General features: G+C 37.8%; 1 protein-coding gene across 1 annotated transcript in view; it reads left to right on the plus strand.

Annotated features, from left to right (window-relative positions):
• The first annotated feature begins 10,348 nt into the window (after positions 1-10,348).
• LOC145469830 (uncharacterized) overlaps positions 10,349-27,483 on the plus strand; it is a 19,212-nt gene continuing 2,077 nt past the window's right edge. The window contains exons 1-18 of the mRNA XM_081453639.1: positions 10,349-13,456; positions 14,389-14,439; positions 15,577-15,653; positions 17,119-17,193; positions 18,800-18,868; positions 19,238-19,315; positions 19,420-19,440; positions 20,005-20,043; positions 20,658-20,686; positions 21,517-21,569; positions 21,853-21,914; positions 22,173-22,229; positions 22,475-22,540; positions 23,609-23,665; positions 24,230-24,320; positions 25,536-25,640; positions 25,925-26,023; positions 26,717-27,483. The exon at positions 26,717-27,483 is cut by the window's right edge and continues 234 nt beyond it. Coding sequence (XP_081309765.1) covers positions 13,426-13,456; positions 14,389-14,439; positions 15,577-15,653; positions 17,119-17,193; positions 18,800-18,868; positions 19,238-19,315; positions 19,420-19,440; positions 20,005-20,043; positions 20,658-20,686; positions 21,517-21,569; positions 21,853-21,914; positions 22,173-22,229; positions 22,475-22,540; positions 23,609-23,665; positions 24,230-24,320; positions 25,536-25,640; positions 25,925-26,023; positions 26,717-27,483 — 1,827 coding nt within the window. The 5' untranslated portion in view covers positions 10,349-13,425. The remainder of the gene's footprint in view (positions 13,457-14,388; positions 14,440-15,576; positions 15,654-17,118; positions 17,194-18,799; positions 18,869-19,237; positions 19,316-19,419; positions 19,441-20,004; positions 20,044-20,657; positions 20,687-21,516; positions 21,570-21,852; positions 21,915-22,172; positions 22,230-22,474; positions 22,541-23,608; positions 23,666-24,229; positions 24,321-25,535; positions 25,641-25,924; positions 26,024-26,716) is intronic.

A 27,483-nucleotide genomic window follows, 5' to 3' on the forward strand; every position in this document is an offset into this window, starting at 1 on the left:
ATTACATTTATTACATTTGTTTGAAAGTTATCTCGGAAATATTAGATGTTAGTTTTCCTTGACAGTAAGAGGGATTAAAAAGAATACAAAATTTACTACTTACTTCAACAGACGTTAATTTTCGCAGAAACCAGTTGATTGGTTTTCAGTGCTAGTTTGTTCCTCTCTGTGTTCTCCAAACGATCAAAATCTGCAATTGTAGGAATAAATGAAAAGAGGCGATGAATATAGCTATCTAAACGTATCACTTTGTTCGAGTTTTTATCTCTAGCATGCCTTAAGTCTTCCAAGCAAGCATCAGACGAAGGAAATTCCATTCGTGTTCAGGTATTGAAATGCAAAGTTAAGGTTGCAAATAAATAAATGATTAAGTTGTTTCCTTTAAAAGTTTCTACTCAAATTGCATTTTCCTTCTTTCCGGATTCGAAGACTTCAGTACCAGTTTTAACAATGTTTCCCATGTAGTTCAGTGACCACATTGGCTTTACTAAAAATGCCAATAAATAGAAAGATTCGGAACCGAAAGCTCTTGATGGAGAGCTTGCCGAAACTACGCAAAAATAACTTGAGCTTGATCACAAAACATTGAACAGCCGGCAATCAATTATTTTGTTAAAGTGAGTTTCATTACCTGTGCAGGCTGAAAAACGAGAAAGTTTAATCTTTAAACAAAATGATTATAAGACGTGCAATCTCTCCTGACCTGATGGATTGAGTGTTTTCATGCCAAAAGGCGACGATCAAGGCCAATATAAATATCTTAGGAAAGCCAGTGAGACTTGAGAGCGCGAAAGCAAAGTAGTACTAGGATTAAAATGCCTCTGAACAACAAATGTGCAAAATACCTGGAACAAACTCTGATGTCGTAACTGTTTAATTGGTTTTGCTGAATTGTTCTCCCGTTGTTTCTTAAAACTATCAAAGTCTGCAATAACAAATCCAATGAGCATTGACGTTAATACGACCTTCTTAAATCACACTTAGACTTCTAAAGTGCTTAAAACAAAGCTAAGTGCAACCGAGCGACCATTTATTCAGACATGCATTCTTGAAAAATGCAAAGTTGTTGCCAAACTGTTAAGCAAATGACAGAGTTTCTACCTTCTGATGTTTCGGCTCAAATCATAACGAAGTAATCGCTACTTTTTCCTTCCCTCTTCTTTACCAAACACCTGTGAATAAACCTGAAGGCTTCAACGTCAGATCAAAGGGAAGTGAAAGTATTACACTTAAGAGTGACTCTTCATACTTCTAAGTTAACTTTTGACAGTTAATTCCTGTGTAGTAACGTAACCTCTGAGAAAATGAAATATGGCCATGAATATAGCTATCCAGATATAGCAATCTCCCCCGAGATGATTGATTGATTGTTTTCGTGCCGTGGGACGACGATCAAGGCCAAAATAGTTATCTTAGGAAAGCCAGTGAGACTTGAGAGCGCGAAAGCAAAGTACTAGGATTAAAATACCTCTGAACAGCAAATGTGCAATACAGCACCGAGTAGTAATACTTTTTCTTCTTTACCAAACACCTGCGAATAGATGTGAAAGCTTCAACGTCACATCAAACGAAAGTGAAAGTGCTTATGAAACAATATTAAACTTAAGAGTGACTCGCTCTTCATACTTCAGTTAACTTTTGACAGTTAATTCCTGTATACCTCTGTTGCCGTCATAAGAATTTATCTGATGACAGTTTTAGCAATAAATCAACGTCCTAATTACAAGAGATTGTTCACAACACATTAAGACGGCAGACTGAAGATTATGAAAGTTAACTGAGTTTCACTGCCACAAATAGAAACTTTGATTTTAAAAAAGAAAGCCCGAAAATGTAATGAAGCTGGCAAGAGCAAGTCAGCTTAGTAACTTAACTAACCAAGTTTGTTGCGTTAAACACATGCAGTTGACGATAAAAATGAGAAATGAGATGAATTATCTTAGTCACAATATGGATTTAATGTTTAAATGCCGGGGGGGGGGGGCAATAAATATCCCAAACAAACAAATATTCAAAGAACGCCAGGGAAGTTAAAACGAAACAACAGAGTAGTATTACAACTGTAAAACTGGTTCGTTTGAAACAATGTTGCCAGGCAAGCATAAAATCAGGGACTTTCCCTTGTTGAAGACTTAATGTCTAGTGCCAGTAAAATAACACTTAGTGAAATTTGTGTGTTATTTTTAGTAGTAGCTGTGATTTTTAAAAGTAGCTGTTATCTATTTTGTGATGTTGTGTAAATGTCTCAAAAACGAACTGAGGTCTAATTGTTTTAGAATTTCGTTGTTTTGTGCTCATAAAAACCATCAATCCCTTGATACTCAAGATTTTAATACCCTTTAACTCACAAGCTTTAAATATAACTTTCCTATCTGAAAAAATAGATGTTAGTTTTCCCTGACAGTAAGAGGGTTAAAGAGAATACAAAATTTACCACTTACTTTGAACAAACGTTAATTTCCGCAGAAACCAGTTGATTGGTTTTCAGTGTTAGTTTGTTCCTCCCTGTGTTCTCCAAACGATGAAAGTCTGCAATGGTAAGAATAAATGAAAAGTGTCGATGAATATAGCTATCTAAACGTATCACTTTGTTGGTGTTTTTTATCCCTAACATGCGTTAAGTCTTCCAACCAAACATCAGACGAAGGGAATTCCTTTCGTGTCTGTCGGGTATTGAAATGCAAAGTTAAGGTTGCAAATAAATTAATAGATTAGGTTGTTTTCTTTAAAAGTTTCTACTCAAACTGGTCGGTGGATACAAAGTCCAGGCCTCTTCGACTGCCGTGAAGGTCGAGAGGAACACTCTCGCTCTTCCTCGGCTTGTCTTTGGCTTGTTTTTTCGAAGTGTTAACATTAGTAAACGCCACATCCTGATCAAAACAGCTGATGCGATCGCGCCACGTGCTTTCGCGGATGCAGACGGATCCAGAACAGAGCGTCAATGGTTGACAAAATGAAATTCAATAAGCCTGCAATGATTTCATTCATGGAGGATACCACATCATCCAAGATGACAGATCAAATTGATGATTTTGTCGAAGTCTTATCGCGAAAGAAAGCAGTAAATCTTTCTCTGTTTTCTAAACATTTTAAAGGGATGAGAAGTGGTCACAATGCAGGGAACCCATAAGAAAATTTAAGAAAGGTTTTTTTTTTGCTCTGGTAGAGTCAAACTAACTTCGTCCGGACGAGTTTTTCTATTGTCTCGGACGACAAGACGACTGCAAATATGAATCCCTATTGTATAATGTATAAACAAGGAAGATAGTAAGTTACTGGTACTTCTTTTTGCACTGTACGGGCATTGAAAGGGTAAAGCCAAAATATAGCTTGTTTTAAGTTACATTTTTCCCTCTTTTTTTTTTTTTTTTTTCCACACAGTTAGACCTCTGATTTTTGACCACTCTCCTCCTCTTCTTACTCTGGCAGGAGATCAACCTCGTTCCCAGGGTCTCTCATCTTCCCGCCCTCCCAGAGCGAGAGAGAGAGCCTGGGAACGAGGTTGGCAGAGAACAGTGTTGCCTTGTACATCAACTTGAAGAACTTTTTTCGTGGATAAAATGACTGTCTCTTTGGAGAGGATACTAAATAATGTAATTTGGGAAAATCGGTATTGACATAAATCAATATTTTGCCGACACGGAACAGAGAACTCATGCGAGCCTAGTACGCGAAGGCTCATGGTTAGTGCGTTTGTCAAAAGAGAGGTTGAGAAACTTGTGACATTCTACGGTCAGCCTTGCCACTAGCACTTTCGCATAAGGTTTATTTTTATTGTGTAAATAAAGTAAATCTAACGGCTCCGCCCCGAGGTTATATACCATTTTGACCGAAAAAGGTACCTAGCTCTTTCGTATAACTTTCATTGAAAAAAGGTAGCCCCTTCACATACCTACTTACGAACACTGTATTATAACTGCTGTAACTGGTCTTCTTGTCATATTTTCATGTAGTTCTTTTATAGAATGATACACAGCCATAAGGAGTGTATGTGCGAAATATTTTATTAAGGACCCTCTAAAATACCTAAATGACAGACTTCCCCACCCTTCAATATACCTCAACTCGTGAAATTCTTACCCTTCTATATCCCTGAAGCCCGAAAAGGGTAACCCTTTAGGGCGGAGCCTCCCCGCAGATTATAGGGAGTCCTCCCCGGGCATGAAAACACGCAGTTTTATTTCTACGGTCAGGCCTACCACGTCACAAAACGGAGCTTTTCGAAAACGCTCTTCAACCTGGAGGAATTTGAAAACGCCGGTTTTGCGTTTCAGTTCCCACGAAAAACATTTTGAAAACGGAGCTCTTCGAAATCGCCGATGGCACGATAATCACGTGCTTTGGGGGTTTGGGAAGTAGTAGCGGGGGATGGATGTTTTTCTGCATTAACACATTCCTACTACAGCCTTCCTTACTTTTTCCATACTTTTACCACATATGCAAACTAAATGTAGATAGGAGATTCTCGTCCTATTTCGAATTTCCCAAGCCTGACTTGTCATATCCGAATAACATATAATGAACTACGGTGAAACCTCGACAGGGGCGTAGCTTGGGGTGGGGGGGGGGTGGTCCTGGGGTGCCCTTAACCCCCCCTTTTGTAAGCCTTTTTTTAGCAAACAAGCTACAACTGGTGGCGAAAACGACATAGTGTGCCCACCCCCCCCCCCCCCCTTTGAAAAATCCTGGCTACGCCCCTGCCTTGACATAACGAAGAGCCAAGGGACCGGCAAAATATGTTGGCTATAACCAAGTATCGTCGTATCGAGGTTCTTTTCCATATATTTTACTATTACTAGGGCGAGGAATGTCGCTCGTTATACCGATGACTTCGTTATAATGAGGTTCGTTAAATCCAGGTTCCACTGTATATTGCAGCGTTTAAGAAGACAACGACTTCATTTCTTTTTATATTTATGGACCTAATGCATAGGTTTGTCATTTCTTTACTGGAGCATTCTCGTAAAGCTCACTCACTTGGTCTTCCATTTGCTAAACAAGAGTGAACGCAAGTGCTAGAAAACAATCAAAAAACCCCGAAATATCCTGTTGGTTCGTTTTCAGCAACGTTTCAGAAGCGAACAGTTACCCGAAAATAAGCTCGTATATCCTTTATTGTCGTGATTGTTCAACAAACAGTCCAGATATCCGTATGGTCAGGAAGTCCTTGTAACGTTGTAAGTTTTTCACATTTGGAAGTGCGCTCAAGAAGACTTTATCAACCCGGTCGATTTTGGAGAGCAATGAAAATTGCGCATTAGTGACGATGTGTTGAGTCAGTACAACAACTGTCCTGATGCGAATATCTTCTCATTTTACGTAACTCGGCTAAGTATCAAGCAATATCGAAGGATAATTAACTACTTGCTTTACAGCAAACCTCATAGAAATATACAGCGATAACTTCTAGAGGCAAATATTCTCCCGTCCGGCCCTCCCACAAAGCTCATAATATTTGTCATTTACCGTTAGAATTCGATTTAGCGCCTTCTTTCCTATAAGCGCGTGGTTTTGTTAATAAGTGCCGCTATTCCAATAAGGAGCAGCCCCCCCCCCCCCCCCCTGTACGCAAGCCTAACTATTCCTAATTACATCGTCATCAGAGTAGATTGAGATCATCCGTCCATGGTTTTTCTTCATTCTGACCAACTCACATCAGACTTTTGTTAAAGGAAAATTGTCTCGACTGTTATTTCCATGCAACAGCACAATTCCTTCAAATAAGAGATCTCTTTCGTTGTACACACGAGTATTAGATGTCAGAAATAAGCACTGCATTCTCCTTAATAAACGGCCTGTCTCCCTTCCTTCAGCTCCCAAAATAAAATAGCACTCCTAGCGCCAAATAAAATCATTGTAAAGTTATTTGGCGCCAAGGAAACTACGCGTCCGCACCAGACTCGCACCCAGCCGCTATTTACGGGTCAGATTGGATTGTTTTAAAGCGAAAGCGGTCAGGGGCCCGTTTCTCGAAAGCCCCAGAAACTTTTCGGGCCCGTAAAGCCATAGTCAAATCTCGAACGTTACGATTACAGAGCTGTTTTATTCACATACTCTTAATATGAATAGAAGTTCCCTTCATACAAGAAGTTTCAGGCGTATACACTTCTCCGTTTTTAGATACAGATGAACTAAAAATGGCTCTACGGGCCCGAAAAGTTTCAGGGCCTTTCGAGAAACGGGCCCCTGGACCGAGTGGAGCGCGCGGGGAGTTATCCCATGACAATCTAGCATCCAATCTTCTCTTCCCCAAAACACGTAAATAGCGACTGGGTACGAGTCTTTATCCGTACCAACCGCATTCTGTCAAGCGTTCTCTTTTAGAAGTCTTTTCGCACGTGGTTAAAAGTTCGATCACAAACTTCTTAAAATGTTTCTTGTGAAGTAGTCTCTTCGCTGTTTGCTAAGCTACTCAAAGAATATAGCAATTCTTCAAGCTACGTTATTAGATAACCTTAAGACATCCGTAACCTTAAAATGTAAAATTGCTGTTGAGTTTTCCCGTGTCTATCAACGAGTCATTTGAGATACAAGGGAACACTAGAGAAAACAAAGGAATACAAGGGAATGCAAGAGAATACAGAGGAATACAGGGGAATACAAGAGAATACAAGGGAAACAGGAAAAGACAAGGGAATACAGGGGAATACAGGGGAATACAAGAGAATATAAGATAATACAAGAAAATACAATGGACTACAGGAGAATACAAGGGAATACAGGGGAATACAAGAGAATACAAGAGGTTCTTTTCAAAATTTCCGACGACCACCCCCATCATTTTTATATGGGAGACCCCCCTGGAATTCTGATTATCATTAAGGGGTTTTGTAAAAACTGCCTTCTTGAAAATGTTTAGCTAGGGAGTGCCTACAGATTCAGAGATTACACTCCAGAGTACTCAATCCACGGGATCATCAAAAATTCTAAAGGGGAGACGTGCCTCAAAGGACAAACCATATATTTAACAGAAAGTACACATGTACATGTACTGGCGGAGGGTCAGACAAATGAAAATACCTTTATGAGGGAGTAGGGGTATGTTTGCAGTATTAACATATGAAAATAAGTCTTTTTCATATATACTAGTTAAAAGTACACAGACCTGTTTGATCAATCTCATACACTGTAAGACCCAGCAAGCTTGTTGTTAAAGACGGTTATTTCTCACTTGGGTCAGTTTATGCACTAGGATGAATGAATTATTTTGGATGATATGTTCAAACTGCTAGGAATTACAAACCCTTTCAACTGATTCCTGGTACAGTCAGGCTTTGAGTACTGACAATTTATGCTATTATTATATAGCTAGCTGCGCGAGCGGGCAAGATGAGTCAAATCCTGCGTTGTGATTGGCGAGCAAGATAGCTCCATCTTGCCCGCTCGGGACTACCCGCCGTGTCCCGCAAGAAAAATTTCCCCGAAAGCCATATAATAAATCGTTTATTGACCAAGCTTGTTCGGTCAAGATGGCTGGATATTGGCCTCGTTCTTTTTTTGGAGTTTATGGACCTTGACTCCGTCTCGGTCCATAAACTCGCAAAAAAAGAACTTGGCCGATATCCATCTTGACCTCACACTTGGTCAATAACCCACTGCAGCTCCTCGAAAACAAATGCATGCAGACACAACATGCTCTCTACACAAAGTAGATAGAACTCACTGAGGGGAGATCTTGTAACTGTTGTAAAAATGGCGGCAAGACTGCACGACCTAAAAACTTTCACCATAAGTTTTTTCTATTTGATCGGTCGACTTGTGTTGCTCTCTTAACACAAGCAGGTCATACTCCTGAAGGATGCCAACTCTTAATTGAAATGCTGAAACTGGATGGAGCATTTGCTCCAGTTTCGACGCAAAGGTTAGTTTTGTTTACATATATGAGAATTAGATCGAAAAAGAGTTTACTCTCTGAGTGGTATTGGTAGCCAAAGCTGTTCTGTTGAAAAGATTACCCGCAGTTGCAGTTTTGATTTATCTAATTGAGTGATCATTGCACGTTACCTAAAAGTGTAAAATCAACTAAGAGATCAGCACAGTGCGTCACCTGATCGACTGAAAGATGAGTAACGGACTGTAGTAACGGGTAATAATTTCACTCAGTGGACAGGAGCGCAATTTCAAGGAGTAATTTGTCGAGTGATTTTAAATTATCTATGTCAACTCTCTCAGATTATCCGGGAGTCTTTCGTACCGGTCACCAGATCTCCTGGATGAGGATAGTCTTTCAAAAAGGCTATTCTCAATATGGACATACTTGTCTTTATTTTTGGCCAATTTTTGGCAGTGCCGGGGGATATTTAACATTTTTTTTGTCTACGTTTATATTTGTCCGAGCTGCCCTCACTGATCACGTTTAATTCAGAACTTTGTGAGACTGCATTTTGGATTTGATTCTTGTTTCTTATTCAGAATTTCCACTGTTGTGCTATTATTTATTTATTTTTAAATGCAGCTTGAAGTGCATGAATTTTATTGGCTTTAAATGTAAAATGAAATAGATGTATGGACTGCTTATATGGTGGGGTTTAATACTTGGATCAAATATAGTAACTATCAAGGTTATAGTTACCCAACCAGCAGCCATCCACTTGGCAGTATTCTTATGCACTGTATAGAAATATATATCAAATATATATATTGTTCAAGTGTCCGTCGATAGTTGACCAAGTGTTCACCTTTCTCTGCAGATGCAAGGCATTCATTTCTACATTTGATATATCTTATTAGATGTTTTGATATGTAGTATCGCCGTATATTTTATTTACAAGTTGTGCCATATGTTGACGAGCCTGTAGGGCGAGTCAAAATACAAGCAAGGAGTAAAAATATACAGCGATACTACATATTAAAACATCTAATAAGAGATTTATTATCTAACTGCTGTAGTCAATAAGTTTATCAGTGAAAGAGGGAGAGTGTGACAGTTTGGCATGTGCACGCCGACCTGTCAGGCAAACAGGTTTTCTACTGTACAAATAAGTGTACAATATGGCTGTATATTTGTACTGTTATTTGGACGGTCTTCGCTGCAGTTGGATAATAATCTGTTTTATTTTACACCATTAGGCCACTAAAACTATACCCGAACTGTGGAAATCTACCTTTAGAGTTACATGCACATACAGTTCTGTTTTGTATGTAAAGGAGACAGTTTGACAAATTGTGACAATGTTTTCATTAATTTTGTTCATGTAGGGGTACTGTCTACTGCAGACCATTCCCCTGCGAAATAAATTCCCAGTAGTCTGGGAATTCCTAGGAATTCCAAGTTATTCCAAGACATGCAAATTATGCTTTATCCAAGACCTTAGAATTTCTGGGAATATTTGGGAATAGTGGAAGTATGACTGGGAATTATTGGGAATTCCTAGGAATTCCAAGTTATTCCAAGTTATTCCAAGCCATGCAAATTATGCTTAATCCAAGACCTTAGAATTTCTGGGAATATTTGGGAATAGTGAAAAGTATGACTGGGAATTATTGGGAATTCCTAGGAACTCCTATTATTTCCCAGACTGTTTTAAAAAATGTGTTTGGAATATCTAGGAATTTTTGGGAACAGCTAAAACACATGAAATATTGTTGGAAATTTCTATAAATTTCCCAAAATGTCAAAATTAAAGATGAACTCAGTGCCTGAATCAGTTTCTGTGAATTAGTAAAAATCAACACGATCATTTCTCTGGAGTTCCATACCTTTTTATTGTTGTCAAGCTCCAAGATAGTTATTTCCAAACAAATGTACATTAATTCCAGTTTAAGTCTGACAACTCAACATAAAACTATAGCACTGATAACATTGCTTTTTAGATCCAACATGATTTGTTAGTGTATATGTGCCCGTATGGACCCTTAAATCAAACACCCAGAGTTTAACTGCTAGAAAAATGGATGCTCTTAGACTTGATAAATAGATTAAGCAAAAAATTCTGTCAGCATAAATGAATATACATTATTTACAATTCAATAAAACCAAAAGTATATATATACATGAATATATTTAATATAATTGTAGATTCACACACATACCCATCACAGCCCACTGTTGAACAATTTTTGACTTGATCCTTTATGACTTTAGGAAAAAGAAGAAGACATCTCTCACAGATGTCATAAATGAAAAGCTCACAGTTTCCACACACTTGCTGTACATTTGTAAAACTGTACTGTGACATTCTCTGGACAAATTACTGGTAGTTTCATTAAACCAAGGATATCTTTAGCAGCCTCTCATTGTCATACAATGTCTTGAAATTAAGGCCAGAATAGCCATACAGGCATATTCTTTGGCAGAAAAATTGATGTTTTTTTCTTGGGAACCATTAGTTTCACTTTCTCTCAGGGGAGTCCAGTGAATGGCCATCAGTATCAGAATTCTCAATTTCTTCAGAGGAGTCAGAACTGAAACTTCAACATCATTACCTGAATCACTGTCTGTGGACAAATCTGAGTTGTAGTGTATTACATCAATTGGTATTTCTGTAGTCTTTTCAGGTATAGGCAACTCGGTTTCATCAAATGCTTCTGTGAAGCTTCAATTCTTGCATAAAGGTTCACTCCATAATCCATCAAAGTCATCCACAACATTTTTGCCAACAGCCATCTCACTCAGGTGAGCTGAAAACTCTGAGGTCTTCTGTTCATGGTGCTGGAAATGATCTCCAGGAAAAAGGGATGCAAGAGAGGGAGATGACATCAACTGGCCTGTGAAGACTGCTTTAAGCAATTTACGTGGTCGAATCTTGTAGATTTTGGTATGGGTATAGTGGGATCATCAATATGTTTCTTGTATTTCCTTGTCCTCACGGTCACTTTAATTCATGACACAACAAAATCAAAAGAATCAAAATGATTATGAGTCAGTGGGAAACAAATAAATAACTGACATAAATAAATGACAATGTAAATAAAAAAACCTACATCTTGATGTATTGAAAAGACTATTAAGATCTCATATCATGTTAATCCTTATAAATAATTCAAAGGAAAAATGACAAGCATTGCAAATTTATACTTGCTGCATTGTGCTGACTGGGTGTTGAAACACGTCGGCTCTCAAAATAGATTTGGTGGACTAATACAACAAGCTTAAGCTTATTTCGCAGAATTTATCTCGGTTCCTCAGGTCGATCTGAAACCTTTTAGGTGAATTTCAGCCTTTGGGGTTTTTAAGGAGCACACAATACATTGCTTAGTTTGATTTATTTACAATGATAGCTCATCATAACAGAAAATCCCTATAAAATTGGATTCCTTACCTTTGCAGTAAACTTGATTTAAGTGCCTCACGATCCTTGGTTATCTTGACAACCATCGAGAACAGCTCAACCAGTTAAAGTACGTTCCATTTTCCTCCTTGATTTCTTCGTAAAAAGTTTGTGTAGTTATTTCCTTTTGAAGCAAGACCCATCTTTCAGAAGACCACCAACACAGCGTGGAAAGGGAAACAGACTTGCCATCGAAAGCGACTGGTCCGGCAACCTCGTTGCCAGTCTCTCTCTCCTTCTTCTCTAGTTTCCATTCTCTCCTCAAGTGATCGACTGAACCAATCACAGCACGCGAATTTTCACGTGACTATCCTGGTGACTGAACGTGACAAAGATCGCGTTATTCATTCTCTTTTGGCGCCCATCTTTGAATTCAGCGTTAACGGTTGATCGCTCGTGCATTTTAGTAGATTTCACTTCCAAAATTATATCAAAATGGTTTTTGCTGCGGTCCTGTGATCAGAAGAAAACAGCGTGAGTGTCATTAACGAGAAACAAGTTATTTTTGGCGAAGATTTGGACCTAGAAGAAAGTCTTCCTGTGGATGTTTCAACGGGGAAAAATTCAAAGGGCAGATTAGCCGTATACAGAATTATTTGGTGAGTAATCGAATTCAAGTAACCTTATATTATACAACGTAAATTCTTGTATTTAGACAAAAGCTTTTGAATGAACTTTATCATCACGAATCATACACGAGTGTGTCACTCAGTCATGGCATGAAATAAATTCTGGCTAAAGCAAAGTTGAAACAATTTAGGTTGCCCAGAGTGCGTGCCTGAACAATTTGATTTGCGAGGAACAAGTCGTTTCCCTCGCCTCACTTGTTCAAACGAAATAAATATAGCAGTTCTCTCTGATCCCTGAGTCATAGTTCTTGACAAAAACTCCAACGAGGCAGCCACACTGTGCATGAGTTTGATGTCCCCTGTGTGTTTCAGCCTGACTGTATGGCAATCCGTGTTGATCTTCAATGTTTGTCCATCTGTATATTCTTTTGTGTTTACTCTATTATTTACAGTTCCTTTAATGTTTTAAGTGTCTTATTTAATATTTCCTCCAATTCGAGAGTTGTTGATACACTTACAGAAGAAGGAAAACCTTGATTTAATCTCCTGTAGGCTCAAGATTTATGTAACATATTTATCAATAGTATACAAGCACCTTCACAATTATCAAGTCTTCTCTTTTAACATTTCAACCAGCTTACAGTCAGGTCTTAATTAGCTGCATGTATTAAACTGTGAGCACATAAATATTTGGATCTCAGTCTTACAGTACCTCATATATATCGCAATGTAATGTATTTTTTAAATTTTGTTTTAGGTGTCATACAACAAAGATGAACATGAAGAGGCCAGCTGTTGACACCCTAATTAGAGGGCAACAAAAGAAGCTGTGGAATCAACAGAAATAACTGAACAGCAGCTAAGTTTGCCCAAACTCAGCCTTTTTTTAATTTTAAGGATTGTTTCAGTTTTGTTCTTATCATTGATTCCTTACATTCATGAAAATACAGATTTGTTCCACATAATAACAATAATTTAAGCTAAAATCTTGTGTATGGAAAATTGTTGGATTTGTAAACCAAAAAAGTAAGTAAATTATCTGAAAAAGTTCTCTTTTTATCAAGCATGTAAAAGTTTGACCTTTATATCTGTTTTCAGTTTTACTTTTGACTCTTGATGTAATGAGAAAGAAACAGGATAATTATTCTTATATTTAAATTCATGAAAGCCAATGTAATAAACCATTGATTTAAAACCTGTTTGATGTGATATCAGTGACTTTATTTGCTATTTTAATGCTGGGTATTAATCATCAAAATTTTGTCTGACCTACAAATGATACAAAATTCCCAGTTTTTCTCAGATTTTCCAAAAAATTCCAACCTATTCTCAAAAAATCCTACAAATTCCAAGTTATTCTCAGAAATTCCCAGGAATTTTTGAGAATTTTAAGGAATTTTCAAGGTGAGTATACTTCAGTTGGAATTCCTAGGAATTCCTAGGAATTCCAAGTCAGCTCCATGTAAACTTGGAATTCCTAGGAATTCTTAAAGTTATCTCACAAGGGAAGTGTTTCCCCTCCCACAAGGTTTGTTTCTGCTCAACTTTCGGTTGGACTTAAAATCCTATACAAACACCTTGGAGACATGAAGAACTTAGCTCCTCATAAAAAACATGGTGAGATAAAAATAGTCATAATCAATACTGCTTTCCTAATAATACGACATGTAATTACTGTAAAATTTTACTCTAGTATACAGTAGCATACTTTTTATGACAGTCCCTTTCATGTTCGCTGAATAAGAAATGGAGAAATGCAACCTTGTTGAAGCAAGTTGGAAATGTAACAGGATTGGAAAACGGAGGGAGGGGAAATGAAAAGTAGGATAGTGTGTACTTTGTGTAGAAGCAAGTGAGAAAGAGAGACAACATGTTGCAGCTCCCAACAGCCAAAGGATTCTTATGCAAATTGTGTGGTTCCATAAAATATCCGTACTCCCCCCACAGAAGGGATTGGAATTTCCTGGGGGGTGGGGGGTTCTATGAGACCAAAAAATTTAAAGAAATGTATGAAGCTTAACTGGAATTTCCAGAGGGGTGAGGAGGTGTTAGAAAAAGTCCCTTCCGTGGGGGAGGTATGGATATTTTCTGGAACTACACATTGGGCTGAAATAGGATGAAGACCCTCTTAGTTAGGGACTTGTGCAAATACTCCTACATGTAACTTCAATTTGCTAGGGGCATACTACAATGGAACACTGTTACTCCAGTCACTGACAGGCCACAAAAATCTGGCTGTATTAATGAACAGGTTGGCGCTCTTATCAGCCTAGAGGGTTCTTTAAATAGTAATAGCAAATAACTTCAGGACTGAGCTTTTGCTCCTGAAGGCAAGAATAAATTGACTGTGATATTGAGGTGATCATGTTATGGGTTCCCAATTCTCTGTAAGGCAGGGTTCTTGTACTCTATTTGAAATGGAGTTTATTATACTGTACAACTGCAGAAGTTGTCATGCCAGAAGGAGTCATACTGCAAGTTGACTGTAGTTGCTTGGAATGTGCAGTTATGCCATTTGATATTTCTTTTCTTTTCTTTTTTTTTCACAGTACGAGGATCTCAGACAGATCCAGAGGGAAAATTCCAACCATGTTATCCAAGTATGTAGTCCTTAATACTAGAATAAACAAAAAATATCTTGGTCCATATCTTGGTCCACCCAAAAAAAGAACTTGTAAACATGAATGGCCAACATCCAGCTTATGATAATTAAATAAACTAAAGCCAATTCATGAATACGTAATAATTTATTTTTCAGTACAGTTGTATGCACCTGAAACATTTCTTATGAAGTAAGTAAAGTATTAAGTAATTCTTTATTTAACGTGACCACTTTGCTCAGCTTAAAAGTTACTTTACAGGAAGCCCACTCTTAAAATACCATACATGCACATTAATTAATAAACAAGTAAACAAAAGAAAATGCAAACCAGTTAAAATGTAAGTACATAAAATTAAAAATAATTATTTACAATAAAAGATATAAAAATATAACAATAAAAGATATAAAAATATAACATTGTCAATAATATGACACTGCCTAAATATTAAATATTTAGTTTTTTGGCTTTATGCAACATTTGTCGTTCTAAAGGCATTTTGTTTTCAATGGTCCATAAACTACATTGTGGCCACAACCTTAAGAATAAGTACATGAAGTAAGGTAAAGTCTGCATATGAGCCTAGTGGCCAATCAGGCTGGCACTTATCCCAGTTTCTATAGCATGAAGCAACTGGGAGTATTTCTACTCCCCCCTATAAACCTGGGTGGAGAAAGGCACTGTGAGAGTTAAGTGTCTTGCCCAAGAACACAACGTAATGTCCCCGGCCAGGGCTTGAACCCAGACTGCTCAATCTGGAGACGAGAGCACTAACCATGAGGCCACCTTGCCTTCCACAAGTATAGTACATGACAACCAGTGTACATAAATATTGTATATGCTTTAATTATTGATGAATTGTAATATTAATTAGCTTCATTTTCATACCTAGTAATAGGAAGGAATTCATGTACTAAGGATTCATGACTGTCTAACTGGACTGAACAGTTGTACATACTCTTGCAACTATCTTAAGGTCCCAATAAAATAATGTATTTTTGATTCCAGACTGATAAAGACCTTATGCTAGTGTATTGCTCACTTCAATCTAGAATTGTAATGATCTTTTGAGCAGTTGAAGTTGTTAATGGCTGCTTCTCACAAGTCGTTCATTGTATTTCTGTGTGGTTTTGTTAGTTCCTTTGCTTGCTGGAAGGTACAAATTTGTTCAAGTTATTGGACAAGGACAATCTTCAATCCTGGTTGCTGCAGAGGTGAGAAAAAAATAAACAACTTCCTCCTTGTTTACTGTTCAACCTGTAATATGCAATACAATATGAAAAAAACGTCCACATTTAGTAATTGCTGAAAATTGTAATCATCAGGCACTGTGCATACATTATGTGTTCTGAGTTTTATCATAATGAATATTCTTTTTTCAATTTGCAATACTTTTTTTTTTTTCAATTTGCAATACTTCAAGAACAAAACAGGTATTTTAGTGTCCTTTTGAAGCCTTTTACATGAAATTATTAAATTAATTTTGACCACCCAGAAATTTTCTAGTTTAATAGCCCAGACCAGAAATCCTGTCAATATTACACCCTTGGGAAGAGCTATAAAAAAATGTCACTGATTACGGACAGTTTGCACAATCAAGTTCCTTTTACTTGTAAGTGCCTTTATGTATATTATAAAATTATCGCATGAAGCCTTCTCTACACAACATTGATAAATAATAACTAATTAGTATTAACATCAGCAGCAACCACCCTATAGCATGATTTATTATTTTACAATTATATGGCTAGCTCTGTGAGCAGTAAACAGAATTCATCCTGCACTGTGATTGGCTACCTGAGCGGGCAATTCAAGATGGCACTGTCTTGCCTGCTCAGGATTTCCTGCTGTGTCCCACAAGCAAATAGTCTTCTTTTTTCCATATTAATAATAAATCCTTTACTTGCCAAGCTTGTTCAGTCAAGATGGCTGGGTATTGGCCTCTTTTTTTGCATATTTTTTGACCTCAACTCCATCTCAGTCCATAAACATGCAAAAATAAAGAACTTGGTCAATATCCAGCCATCTTGACCTCACGCTTGGTAAATAACCCTTTTATCTAATTGTAATTTCTCAGTTATAACATGTTAGGTTGTCTGTGTTATATTCTGCTTGAATTACAATGTAGCTAAAAATAATTTTTTTGATAAGTTAATGATGGTGAATTTTAAGCTTGGTAATGAAATGTGAAGGTGAATTAATCAACATGACACGAGCGTGGGACAAAGAAAATTCTGAGTCCCCGACAGGAATCGAACCCATGACCTCCCGAACACCAGGCGGACGCTCTATCCACTGAGCTACGAGAACTCATGGAGAGCAAGGTCATTTAACTGAGTTCATATATGACAGGTGTCCTGCATACTGCTAGGATCAATGCTATCGAATTCATCGTGAGTAGTGATAAGTTAATAATGATGGTGAATTTTAAGCTCGGTAATGAAATGTGAAGGTGAATTAATCAACATGACACGAGCGTGGGACAAAGAAAATTCTGAGTCCCCGACAGGAATCGAACCCATGACCTCCCGAACACCGGGAGGTCTCAGTGGATAGAGCGCCCGCCCGGTGTTCAGGAGGTCATGGGTTCGATTCCTGTCAGGGACTCAGAATTTTCTTTGTCCCACGCTCGTGTCATGTTGATTAATTCACCTTCACAATAATTTTTTTCTCACAAAGGATACTTTCCATCCTGATAAGAAGTCAGTTGCAGTGAAAATCATACATCTGGATTATTCAAGACTTGGAGCTCAGGTATGTGTTATTTGACCAGTTTTTACATGTACACTTGCAAAGTTTACTCGACTTTGTACCATGCCATAGAAAATACATGAGCACAACCAAACACAATACAGGAAAGCAGTTGTATATTCAGTGGTATTACACCCATACAGCTGTACCTTCCCATTTCATGCCATGTACATTTGTATATTTTGCATTGTTTGTGTTGGCCACTGTATTTTCTATGGCATGGTACATAGATTAAAATTAAAAATAGTTATGCTATGCTTTCTCATGGTATACCATGGAATATGAATTCTACTTGTCACTTGTACAATGTATTCTATGGTATACGACTCAAAAACATTGCATAACTTAACTATGTACATGTATCTTCATAATTATTGTTATGAGAGCTAAATAGGTACGGTACTGCTCAAAAGTAAGTTACCACCTCTTGTCGCATTGTGCAAGATGCATCTCGTTTGTTGCAAGACATGCTTTGTTTCTCTTGAGATGCATCTTGTCTCTCTCAAGAATCCCAGAATCATTTATTGTAGACCCTATTCATACATGTAAATGGCTGCCAATTTAAAATTCCTTTAAATTGGCAGCATACATTTAAATGAGCCCAACTAACCTTGTTTGAGAGTAAAAATTCTTTTGAATTATCAACTCAAAAACGAGGTTATTTGGGCTAAGTTTAATACTTACAAAAGAATTTTTAACTGGCAGCCATTTATGAATAGGGTCTGTGGAATACATTACTCACAAAAAGCTGGCATACATGTCAAAGACAACTGCTCGATGTACATGTACACATACATGTAACCAAAAGTTCGATCAAATGTGAGATACTGTATGTGACTCACTAGTAATCTCTTGTTGTATTCATGGCGAACAAACATATTAAGTGTTATGTGAGAACTAGAAGTTTAATGCAGTTAAATGTAATTTAATGAAATTAACAACAAGTAGCGCAAGTCTTACCTAAGCAGTCAACAACATTTAGATATGCGCATGTACCAGGATTTCACGTGTTCTTGGACTACAGGGTGTTGTACATACAACTGTAGCAGTTTTGCATTTAGTCAGCAGTGTCCTTTAGCATTATTCTCAGAGGCTGTTTCCCCTCCCCTGTTCCTCCCACTCTAATTCCACTGTTTTAGCAGTGTGATGGGTGCCTGTTTTTCTCCCCTCCACCTGGGGTTCATGACTGGGTTGCAAGGATTTGCCAGCCATTGGAGCAGTCTCCATCTAAGAGCTGGCTGCCAATGGCAGATTGAACTGGATGTCTCAGACACCCAACCTTTATAGAGCTTTTATATGTTTGCATGTACCCATATTAAAACACCTTTGCATGTACATCCATTTCTTACACATGATGTAGATGGATTTTCTTACATGGCTTGAATAGTTTTCTACATCATAAATTACTTTTAATTGCACCTACAGATGTAAATGCATGCCTACACCACATGTCATTCCTTCGTGAGTTTGGTCAGTTACCCATGAAAGTAGTCAAGAATAAAATGGTGTCAAGGGCAAGGAACCTTATTTAAGATTTAACATGTGCATACTGAAAATCTGCTCAAAATGGATTAGTTTTTGCTGTCAATTTTCACTATTTTGACTGCAGGAGGCAGATTGCATTCAGCAGCTGAATAAGGCAGATATCCTTCATGTGTCCAGAACTGTCCAGTTGTTTGTAAGTCACAGATGTACAGTGTTCTTGTTTCAAAACATTTCTCTTAAGTGCAGGGGACACAACAATGACAGGGAACAGAGTGTCTTGCTTTAGAGTATGTGACATTGATAGCTTTGTAGGAAAAGGAATCCAAGACAATGGTGACAAGTTTGAGAGTGAATAATTTTAATTTCAGCCTCACTTTCAAGGTTCATGTTGTCTTAATTGCATTAGCTGAGAGAATATTGAGATCGAATGTGTGCTTTTTTCCCCTTTTTTTATGGCGGTGAGCACTGATATTGTGCATGAATTGTACAGAAAATTGTAATTTAATATTAATTAGAAATACTTGTCGTTGACTGACAAACACCAAATATTTTGGACTTTCAGAATGTATTCAGTTTTGAGGGTCACTATTGTTTGGTGTTTGAGCTGCTGCATCCAAGACCTCTCCATCAATACTTTCAGGTAAGTTGTAAGCAAGGGACAGTTACGAATTAACAGATCATTTTGCATCTTCAGAGTATGTATTATTGGAACATTGAGTGATCAAGACTTTTTTGTGTTTGCAGAAATGTCAGTTTGATAGTGAGGTAAGAAATTTGAGATTGCATTGATAAAAAAATTATTAAATAATTAATGTGCAGGCATGTAAAGACAATATGAAATAATCTTTCAATTTTCCTAGCAATACACATTCACACAGAAAATGCACTGATTATGGGAAAATGAGGGATTTTGTTTTCAGACTTACACCTTCTCTCTGTTCATAGGAGTTGTTAAGTAATTAATAAATAATCTGTTAGTGCATTACACGTCTGTGATAATTATCCAATTATGTTATTCGTATTTCTGTAGGCTAATGGTCAATCTCATTTCATACTCACAGACATGTAATTAAAACTATATTTAATGCCTGCCCCAACTCATAAAACAGAACTCTTTTTGTACTATCTTTGAGCTTATCATGACAGCATGCAAAAATAACCCAGGGCTAGTGGTTTTGCTGTTGGGCTAGTGGATTCTGTGCTTCTCACTACTTGTCTTTTTTCAGGAAATTCAAATTACAGAACTACTGTAAGAGATGAAATGACACACAATATATTCAACTTGTTGTAAACATGATAAATTGTTTATTAATTCTGCTTTACCAATAGGAGGCAAAGTTGAAAGTGATCAGAAAGATAACATTACAGGTGAGTATTTTTTTACACTGTGAAGTGATAAACAGCAAAAAAAGACTGAACAGACCTTCACTCTGTGGAATTTTTTGGGCACTCCTCAAATGTCCCCTTCTTTTGAGAACCTGTGGACCTACCACTGAATTGTTGATTATTGTGCAGCAATCTCTTTAATTTATTATATATTAAATACCAATGAAATACCAGGAGAGTTTTCACTTGAAAACATGATATCTTCGCATACAAAAAAAAACATGTTATTTCCACATGTGTAAAGATCACCGTTGCTAAGGTTACATGTACATGCCTTTTGCAGGGAAAGTGGAATGGTTTGGTATTTTATTGGTGTTTATATAATAAATACCATAACATTGCTGCTTGGGGATATGAAATTTCTCTTCTCGTGCTGAAAAATATTTCACTTGTTTGCTGTACTCACTCAACACTTGAAGAGACAATTTTTATCTCTGTGCTGCCATGTCATATCCTCTATCAGATCTATATGCATGTATTATAGTCTAATACCAAGTGAACATGTATATTACATGTAATGCACATGCAGTTTTACATACCAATAAGACTTTTAAACAATTTAACACTGCTGTTTCTATGTGCATGTCATCTTTCAGCTTTTACAAGCCCTTGGATTCCTAAAAAGGTGAGTTATACAGGCTTTGAACATAGACAATACTGACAATACTGTAATTATTGTTCAAGATGGCAAGTCCAAGCTAATGTTCTCATTGGCCACAACTGAATGACATGCACTTGCAGTTGTCAAATTATTTTGACAACCAGTTCTATAGGCTAGAAAATTGTCTTTTTTTGTTTTTTGGTTCATAATTAATGATATTACAAAGTTGTAACCTGAAATTGTTGGATCATGTACATACTAAAGACATCCATGGTCGAGTGTCAATCAATACCCTTGATCGATACCCAATCAAAACTCAGTCGACATTCCATCAGTACTTGATTAACAGTCGATCGATAGTCGGCTGAGAGTTGATGGACTGATGTGCATCAATCCAAAGTTAGTCGACTGCCAACCGACTGTCAACCAACTGTCGAGCGAGGTGTCAATGGAGTGTCAACTGAGGTGTTGATGGAGTGTCAATCAAGTATCAATTAGGTGTTGATCAATGCTTGATTGATTGAGGGTATTAGTTGAGTCAATTGCAGATGCCTTTAGTACACATGATCCAAATTGTTGTCAGAGGTTATGTTTTGGTAGACTTTCATTCCTTTTATTAATCACCCTCATTTTCTGGCAGCAATACATGTAGTTAATGTTTTGGCTATTCCTGTTCTATAAAATGGAAAATCTCAATCTACGAGTCTACTGTACCTGACAATGGGAATACAACTTACATTAAAACTAAATGTCAAACTGGCTGTCATGTTAAAAGTGTGTGTGCTTGCTTAGCTGCTTACCTTAATTTAGGACAAGTTGTACATACAATCATGTACTCTTTATCATTTTGACAGAGAGAATGTTATCCATGCTGACTTGAAACCAGAGAACATTCTTTTGGAAGAAGGTATTTTAAAGTGTTCTTAAGCTTCAGAGTTTTCAACATTAATAATGCTTACTTTGTAAGTAGTTTTCCTAAGCATTATGAAAAAAGGCTACATTTACACACACTTTTGTTAAGGATGTTGAGGCAATTTAGGTGACAGTTTCATGCTTTAACAGACTGAAGACATTGATCTCACACCTACTAATGCCTACATGTACCAACCAACTTCCTGTGCCTTAAAGCTGTGAATCTTGAGCCATGACAGCCTTCACTGGTCACATAGTTTTATCTTTGTCTGTTTCAGGGGAGGAAATCAAGATAAAAGTTGTGGACTTTGGGAATGCAATACATTGGGTTCATAGAGAGGTACAGCAAACTATATTGTCCACTATTACTGTACCATAAAGTTCTGGCGCAGATTGTTTGAAAGGTAGATAACACTATCCACTTGTGACCAGATAAATCACTATCCAGTGGATAGCCTGGGGTTTTTTGTTAACACTTATCCCTTGGACAGGGATTTAATTTTGATCAGTGTTGGCATTGATCCTGCAACTACGCTATGATTTTAGTATTATTTTGTAACAATTATTTAATTTCTAATTTGTTTTTCTTGATTTTTAGGTTTCCTTGTATTATGATGAGTTTGAACTGCAAACATTACTTTACCGAGCTCCAGAGGTGATCAACTGACTAACTGCTTACGTGAAAGACATACAATAGTTGATCATTGTGAAATGTATATAAATTGTATGTAGGTGACAGTCTGGGAAATCTTCATTTTAAGATGCAATTTGGCAATTTTTTTTCTAAAATATTGCCCAAAATTTTATTTGAACAAATTCTGCTATTGAAGGGGTATAAGGAAACAGAGGACGGCATTCTGATACTACACCTCTGGTAAATTAAAGGTTTATTCTTCACAGGTGATGTTTGGTGTTCCATTTGGCCCAGAAATTGACATCTGGTCTTTAGGGTGTATCCTAGCTGAGGTACGTCTCAATTATCTTCCAACTTGTGTAGTAAATCAGCTGTAAATCAATGGAAGTGTACCAGACTTGACTTGGCATTGCTGAGACTTAATATCATTCTTTCTGAATTGCATATGTACCAACAATTTCGCAAATTGTGAAATTTAAGAATGCATGTTTTATTTTGTATGTTTTATTTCTTTTGTTGTCGTGTAATAATACGTGCAATATTAACGTCTATTGTGAGCAGGCAAGATGAACCAATGAGGAAGTGGTGTGAAAATTGTCTTTTTTTTAATTACACACAGCGTGTAGGAGTAGAAACAAAAGGAATAATTACTTTTGACACTCCATTGAAAACCACTCTCAATTGTTAAAACTAAGGCAAGCAAATGGTCTTCACAAGGATTATTTCCTGACAAAATCCTTGTATCTGTACTTTGATCCTGGGACGGGGGGGGGGGGGGGGGGTGAAGTGGTGCTCTCTTATATGGGCTACCGGTGTATAGGTAAGTGCAGCGTCAAAGGGTATGGTTTTTCAGGCTTTTTGGTCATAAATAGGGTCCAGTTTTTGCACCCTAGTCTTGAATTTGGTTTATTTTTTAGAAGAAACTACCTTTTTATCATTATCGATAACACCATCATTAAAAGCTCTTCATAAATTATGTTTAGAGCAACTGTACCAGCCACAACAGTCATATTTTTTGTCAGGTCATAAATAGGGTAAGGAAAATAGCAGATTTTGGTCTTAACCAGTATAAGGGCTTCGGGAAGCAGGCTGCACAACCCCACCCAATTTTTCTGGGAGTACTCTCCTCTGGGACTTTAATATGTCTACCCACATTTTATATACTGTATACTAACTTGTCAATGTTTGCACTCTTGGGCAAGTCCTAATATAACCTGCGAGCAGGCTCTAGTGTTTGAGTTTCACACTCAAGCGCTACTATGTAGCTTTTGGCTTTGGCACACCAATAAGTTTCCGAACAACGCGCATTGCGGAACGATGTAGGGGGCTGACAAATTAGACTCAAGAGCCAGCTCGCAGGCTAGTCCTAATACTGACTTTATCTGGATCTTGCTTTTCAGTTGTACATTGGGAAACCTTTATTTCTTGGAAGAAATAAAAATGAAATCTTGCAAGAGGTATGTGGCAGTTATGACAAGCACTGCCAAGAAAGCTTTCCTGCAGGCTATCACTTGGTGTTACTAATCTAAAACGCCAGTGATGTGAAATAAGATTCTTAGAGGGCAGTTAACATAGGGAAAGGTTTATGTTCAAGCCTAGTGGCCCATGAAGCCAGCCCTTCTCACTGGTTTAAGCTGCATGGAGAGACGAGTCCTGAGTATTTCCACTTCTCCCAGAATGGGATGGTTCAGTAGTCCCATTGCAGTACTTGAAGAGAAACATTATTTTGCTCAAGGTCTCAGCAGAGATATCCTAGCAGGGTCTCGTCCCAAAATACATGGTAGGCTCCTGCACCTCCCATGCAATAAACATGAGACAACAACAAAACAAAAATTGCTGATTGACAGTAGTTTCACATCATTAAGTCCTGCTATGGCTGATGTTAATGTTTCCCTAATAAGGTTTGACTTGATTATTGAGAAATCCAACCAGACTTTTCATGGAACCTTTTGATTTTGTTTCCATTTACCTTCATGCTGCTCATTTTCTACAAAAAATCTTTTTGGCCTCGTTTTTGGCAGGTGACCTCAGTCTTTGGTCCCATACCTAGGAATCCATTCCAGACTGGCAAGTTTTTCCAAGAATTGTCAGAGTTTGTTGGCCACAATCCAGGTATGTTTAAGGTAGAACAGTTAAGGTTAAGGCTAGGTTAAATCGGTTTAAAAGCCAAGGTGGACTGCCGCCTGCCAAGCCAGGGTTTGACTCAAGTTGCTATTGCATGAAGTGACCAGGAACTTTATTCTAAGTCACTTTATGCAATAGAAGTTGGAGTCAAACGCTGGCCTGGCAGGCGACTTGAGTTCCTCTCCTCTAAATTGCATGTTACTCCATGACAGATTAGTCTCTCCACAACCTTTTCTTTCTCTTTATGAAAAGCAAGCCAACAAGTTTCTTTCCTTTGTGAAAAGCGAGCGTGCAACACAGTAAGTGCGACTATGGATTTTATTTTGTTCGCGCTCTTGATAATCAGAGGAAATGGAAGGTCTTGTGTGCAGGCTGCCGCAATTTAACCCGACGGCGTTTTTGTGAGGTTTCCCTGACAACTTTGACAGCACCTATGTTTGATATAACTGGGTGGAGAGAGATACTGTGAGTGCAAAAACATGACACCATGATCCATGGCTAGTCCACGAACCTTGGACCCGTTTCTCGAAAGCCCCGGAAACTTTTCGGGCCCGATAAACCACTTCTAGTCATTCGGTATTTAAAGACAGAGAGGTGTATATGCCTGAAACTTCTTGTACGGAATGCAACTTCCGTTTCTATTAAGAATATGTGAATAGCTCAGCTCTGTAGTTATAAAGTTTGAGATTTTGCTACGGCTTTCCGGGTGCGAAAACTTTTCGGGACCTTCGAGAAACGGGCCCGTGGACTGCTGAATCTGGACTACAACACGGTAACCACCAGAACAGCGTGTCTATCTTTAAAGAAATACAAAAAGTTGTAGGTTTTGTGCTCAATCTGGAGAGTGTGTACTAAAACAATTAGACTACTTGCTTTCGTTTTCTATGAGAGAGTCAACTTGTCCACGCCTCGTTGACTATTCGCTCATAGAAATCTGGAGCTCATACAAATTAAAGTAATCTAATTGTAAAGTATAGATATGATTTTTTACCAATCAGCACGCATATGTTCTTTGAGCTAAGATATGAGCCAACATTTTAAGTTGTGAATTTGTCCCAAACTTGTTAAGTACATGTTCATCACAAATGGCACACGTTACAAACTTGACCCGAAAATTTTTCAACTTTTTCCTTCTAAATCAGTCTTGATACCTCAAACCTTCACCATCCTTGTTACCTGAATCGTGTTTGCTATTGCTTTAAGAAGTTCATCAGCTCGTCATTGTGACTAACTTGATGAAGAAACTTCACAACTCAAGGAATTACGCCTTTGCAAGTTTCCTGTTCGGATTGCTGCAATACAACCCTGGTAAGTTTATTAATATTAGCTAACATGTTCTACGCTCTGCAAAGACTAAGTACAAATGAAAGTCTGAGTCCGTGAAGAGCAGAACTTTTCATTGAGATTTGCCATTGCTTTCTCCGCCTTCTTGGAAACAGGACCTTTCAATGGTGTTTCTCTTCCCTCCTTCCCATAACCCCTCGCACTTTTATAGAAGTCTCAAGGAATGACTGGGGAAAAGTCAGCTTCTACCAGAACCACCATGAAGTTGTTTTCTTCATTATTTACCATTCGTTCATTATGTATTGCAGGTAAGCGACTTACACCCTGTCAAGCTGCTATGCATCCATTCTTGGCTCCTGAGTTTCCAAGTGCTTATCTGTTGCCATGGCAAGGAGACAAAATCTCAGGTAAAATTACTGAAGGTATTTTTTTTTTTTAGATTTCATTGCAAGAAGACAATAAAGGGAAAATATGGGTAAAGAGTTAAATTGGCCACTGTAGCGAGTTTGCAAAGCTAATGTTTTGAATCTTTGATGCACTACGGTAAAACCCCACCTAAGAACCTAGTGGTTAAGAACCTGCTGGCAGAAATTTACCATTTTAATACCCAAAAATATAAGAAACTGTTTACCCAAATGATAGACAGTTTAACCAAGGAGTGTGACTTTGAGATTGCAAATTTATATTACAAGAAAATACACTATTCAGTTGTGAATAAATACCATAAATTTAAGGACAAAACCAAAGTTGACTTATTTTTCTGATAATCAACAATATCAACAACTATTAAAAGAACCTACTTAGCCTAAATTGCCAATAATTACCCCAAAATACGTACAAAAAGCTATTTTGTCACACTTCAAACAATCAAGGTTCTTGCATGTGGGTTTCTACTGTAATTAAAAAGAAAACACCCAAGCGGGGAAAGCACAACTGGCTTTTTAAACAGTGTTTTACGAATGTCCATTGTTTAACTCATCCAATTGTTGAACACGGTAAAGTGAAACAAAATATTTTGAAGGACCTTGAGAAATGATTGTTCCTTTTATGGGCATTTTAAATCCAACTGCTTAACGTTTAAGCAAACTCTTTTGTTTTAGATGCAGCTGGCGCCGGCTACACAGATATCTTGCTCACTACTGCCCAGTATATCTCCAAGCCTCGTGTAGACGAGGAGATAGAAAGACAACAGTTTTCTGGAGCTGAACTATTGAAGAGGGGAACAACCGTGCTTTACAGTGGTCGGAAAATTTCATCTCCTTTGCTAGCAAAGAAAACAAAGGAGAATGGCTTGGAGAACTCCTCCCAAGCAACAAGTGTGAACTCTGCAAGTATGCGGATAGACAATTCCAGATATGCAATGGAAGGACCCCATACAACGAACATATCTACACCAACTTACCCTCGGAATGAAAGATCTGTTACTCAGAAAGACAGGATATGTGTCGGTAATGTAGAGAAGGAGGAAAGAGAACCCTCTGTCATCGTCGGGTCTGCTTCCCCAACTCACACAAATTCTGTACGTGGAAATTCAAACAATAATCCGTTAAAATTAGAAAGCAAAGATCCGCCAGATCTGGTGAAGGTTACACAAAAAAGTACATCGATTTCTTGCTGCAACGAGGTTGAGCGATCTTTAGTGAAATCAAAGAGCTGCCTTCCTGATAACTCCAAACGGGATGGGGATGTGATACCGGGGAAGTGTGTTGAGCACAGTGTGAGAAGTCATGTTACGCCAGAAAAACTCAATGGAATTGCCTCGCGGTGGAAAAGCAACGTTTTAAATACAAAGAGAGCAGAGAATGATGATAGATTTACTCACACTGCGACTTCTACGACAACGGGATTCGATTTAGACAATCGTTCA

This window comes from Orbicella franksi, chromosome 15 (assembly GCF_964199315.1).
Source record: "Orbicella franksi chromosome 15, jaOrbFran1.1, whole genome shotgun sequence".
NCBI lineage: Eukaryota > Metazoa > Cnidaria > Anthozoa > Scleractinia > Merulinidae > Orbicella > Orbicella franksi.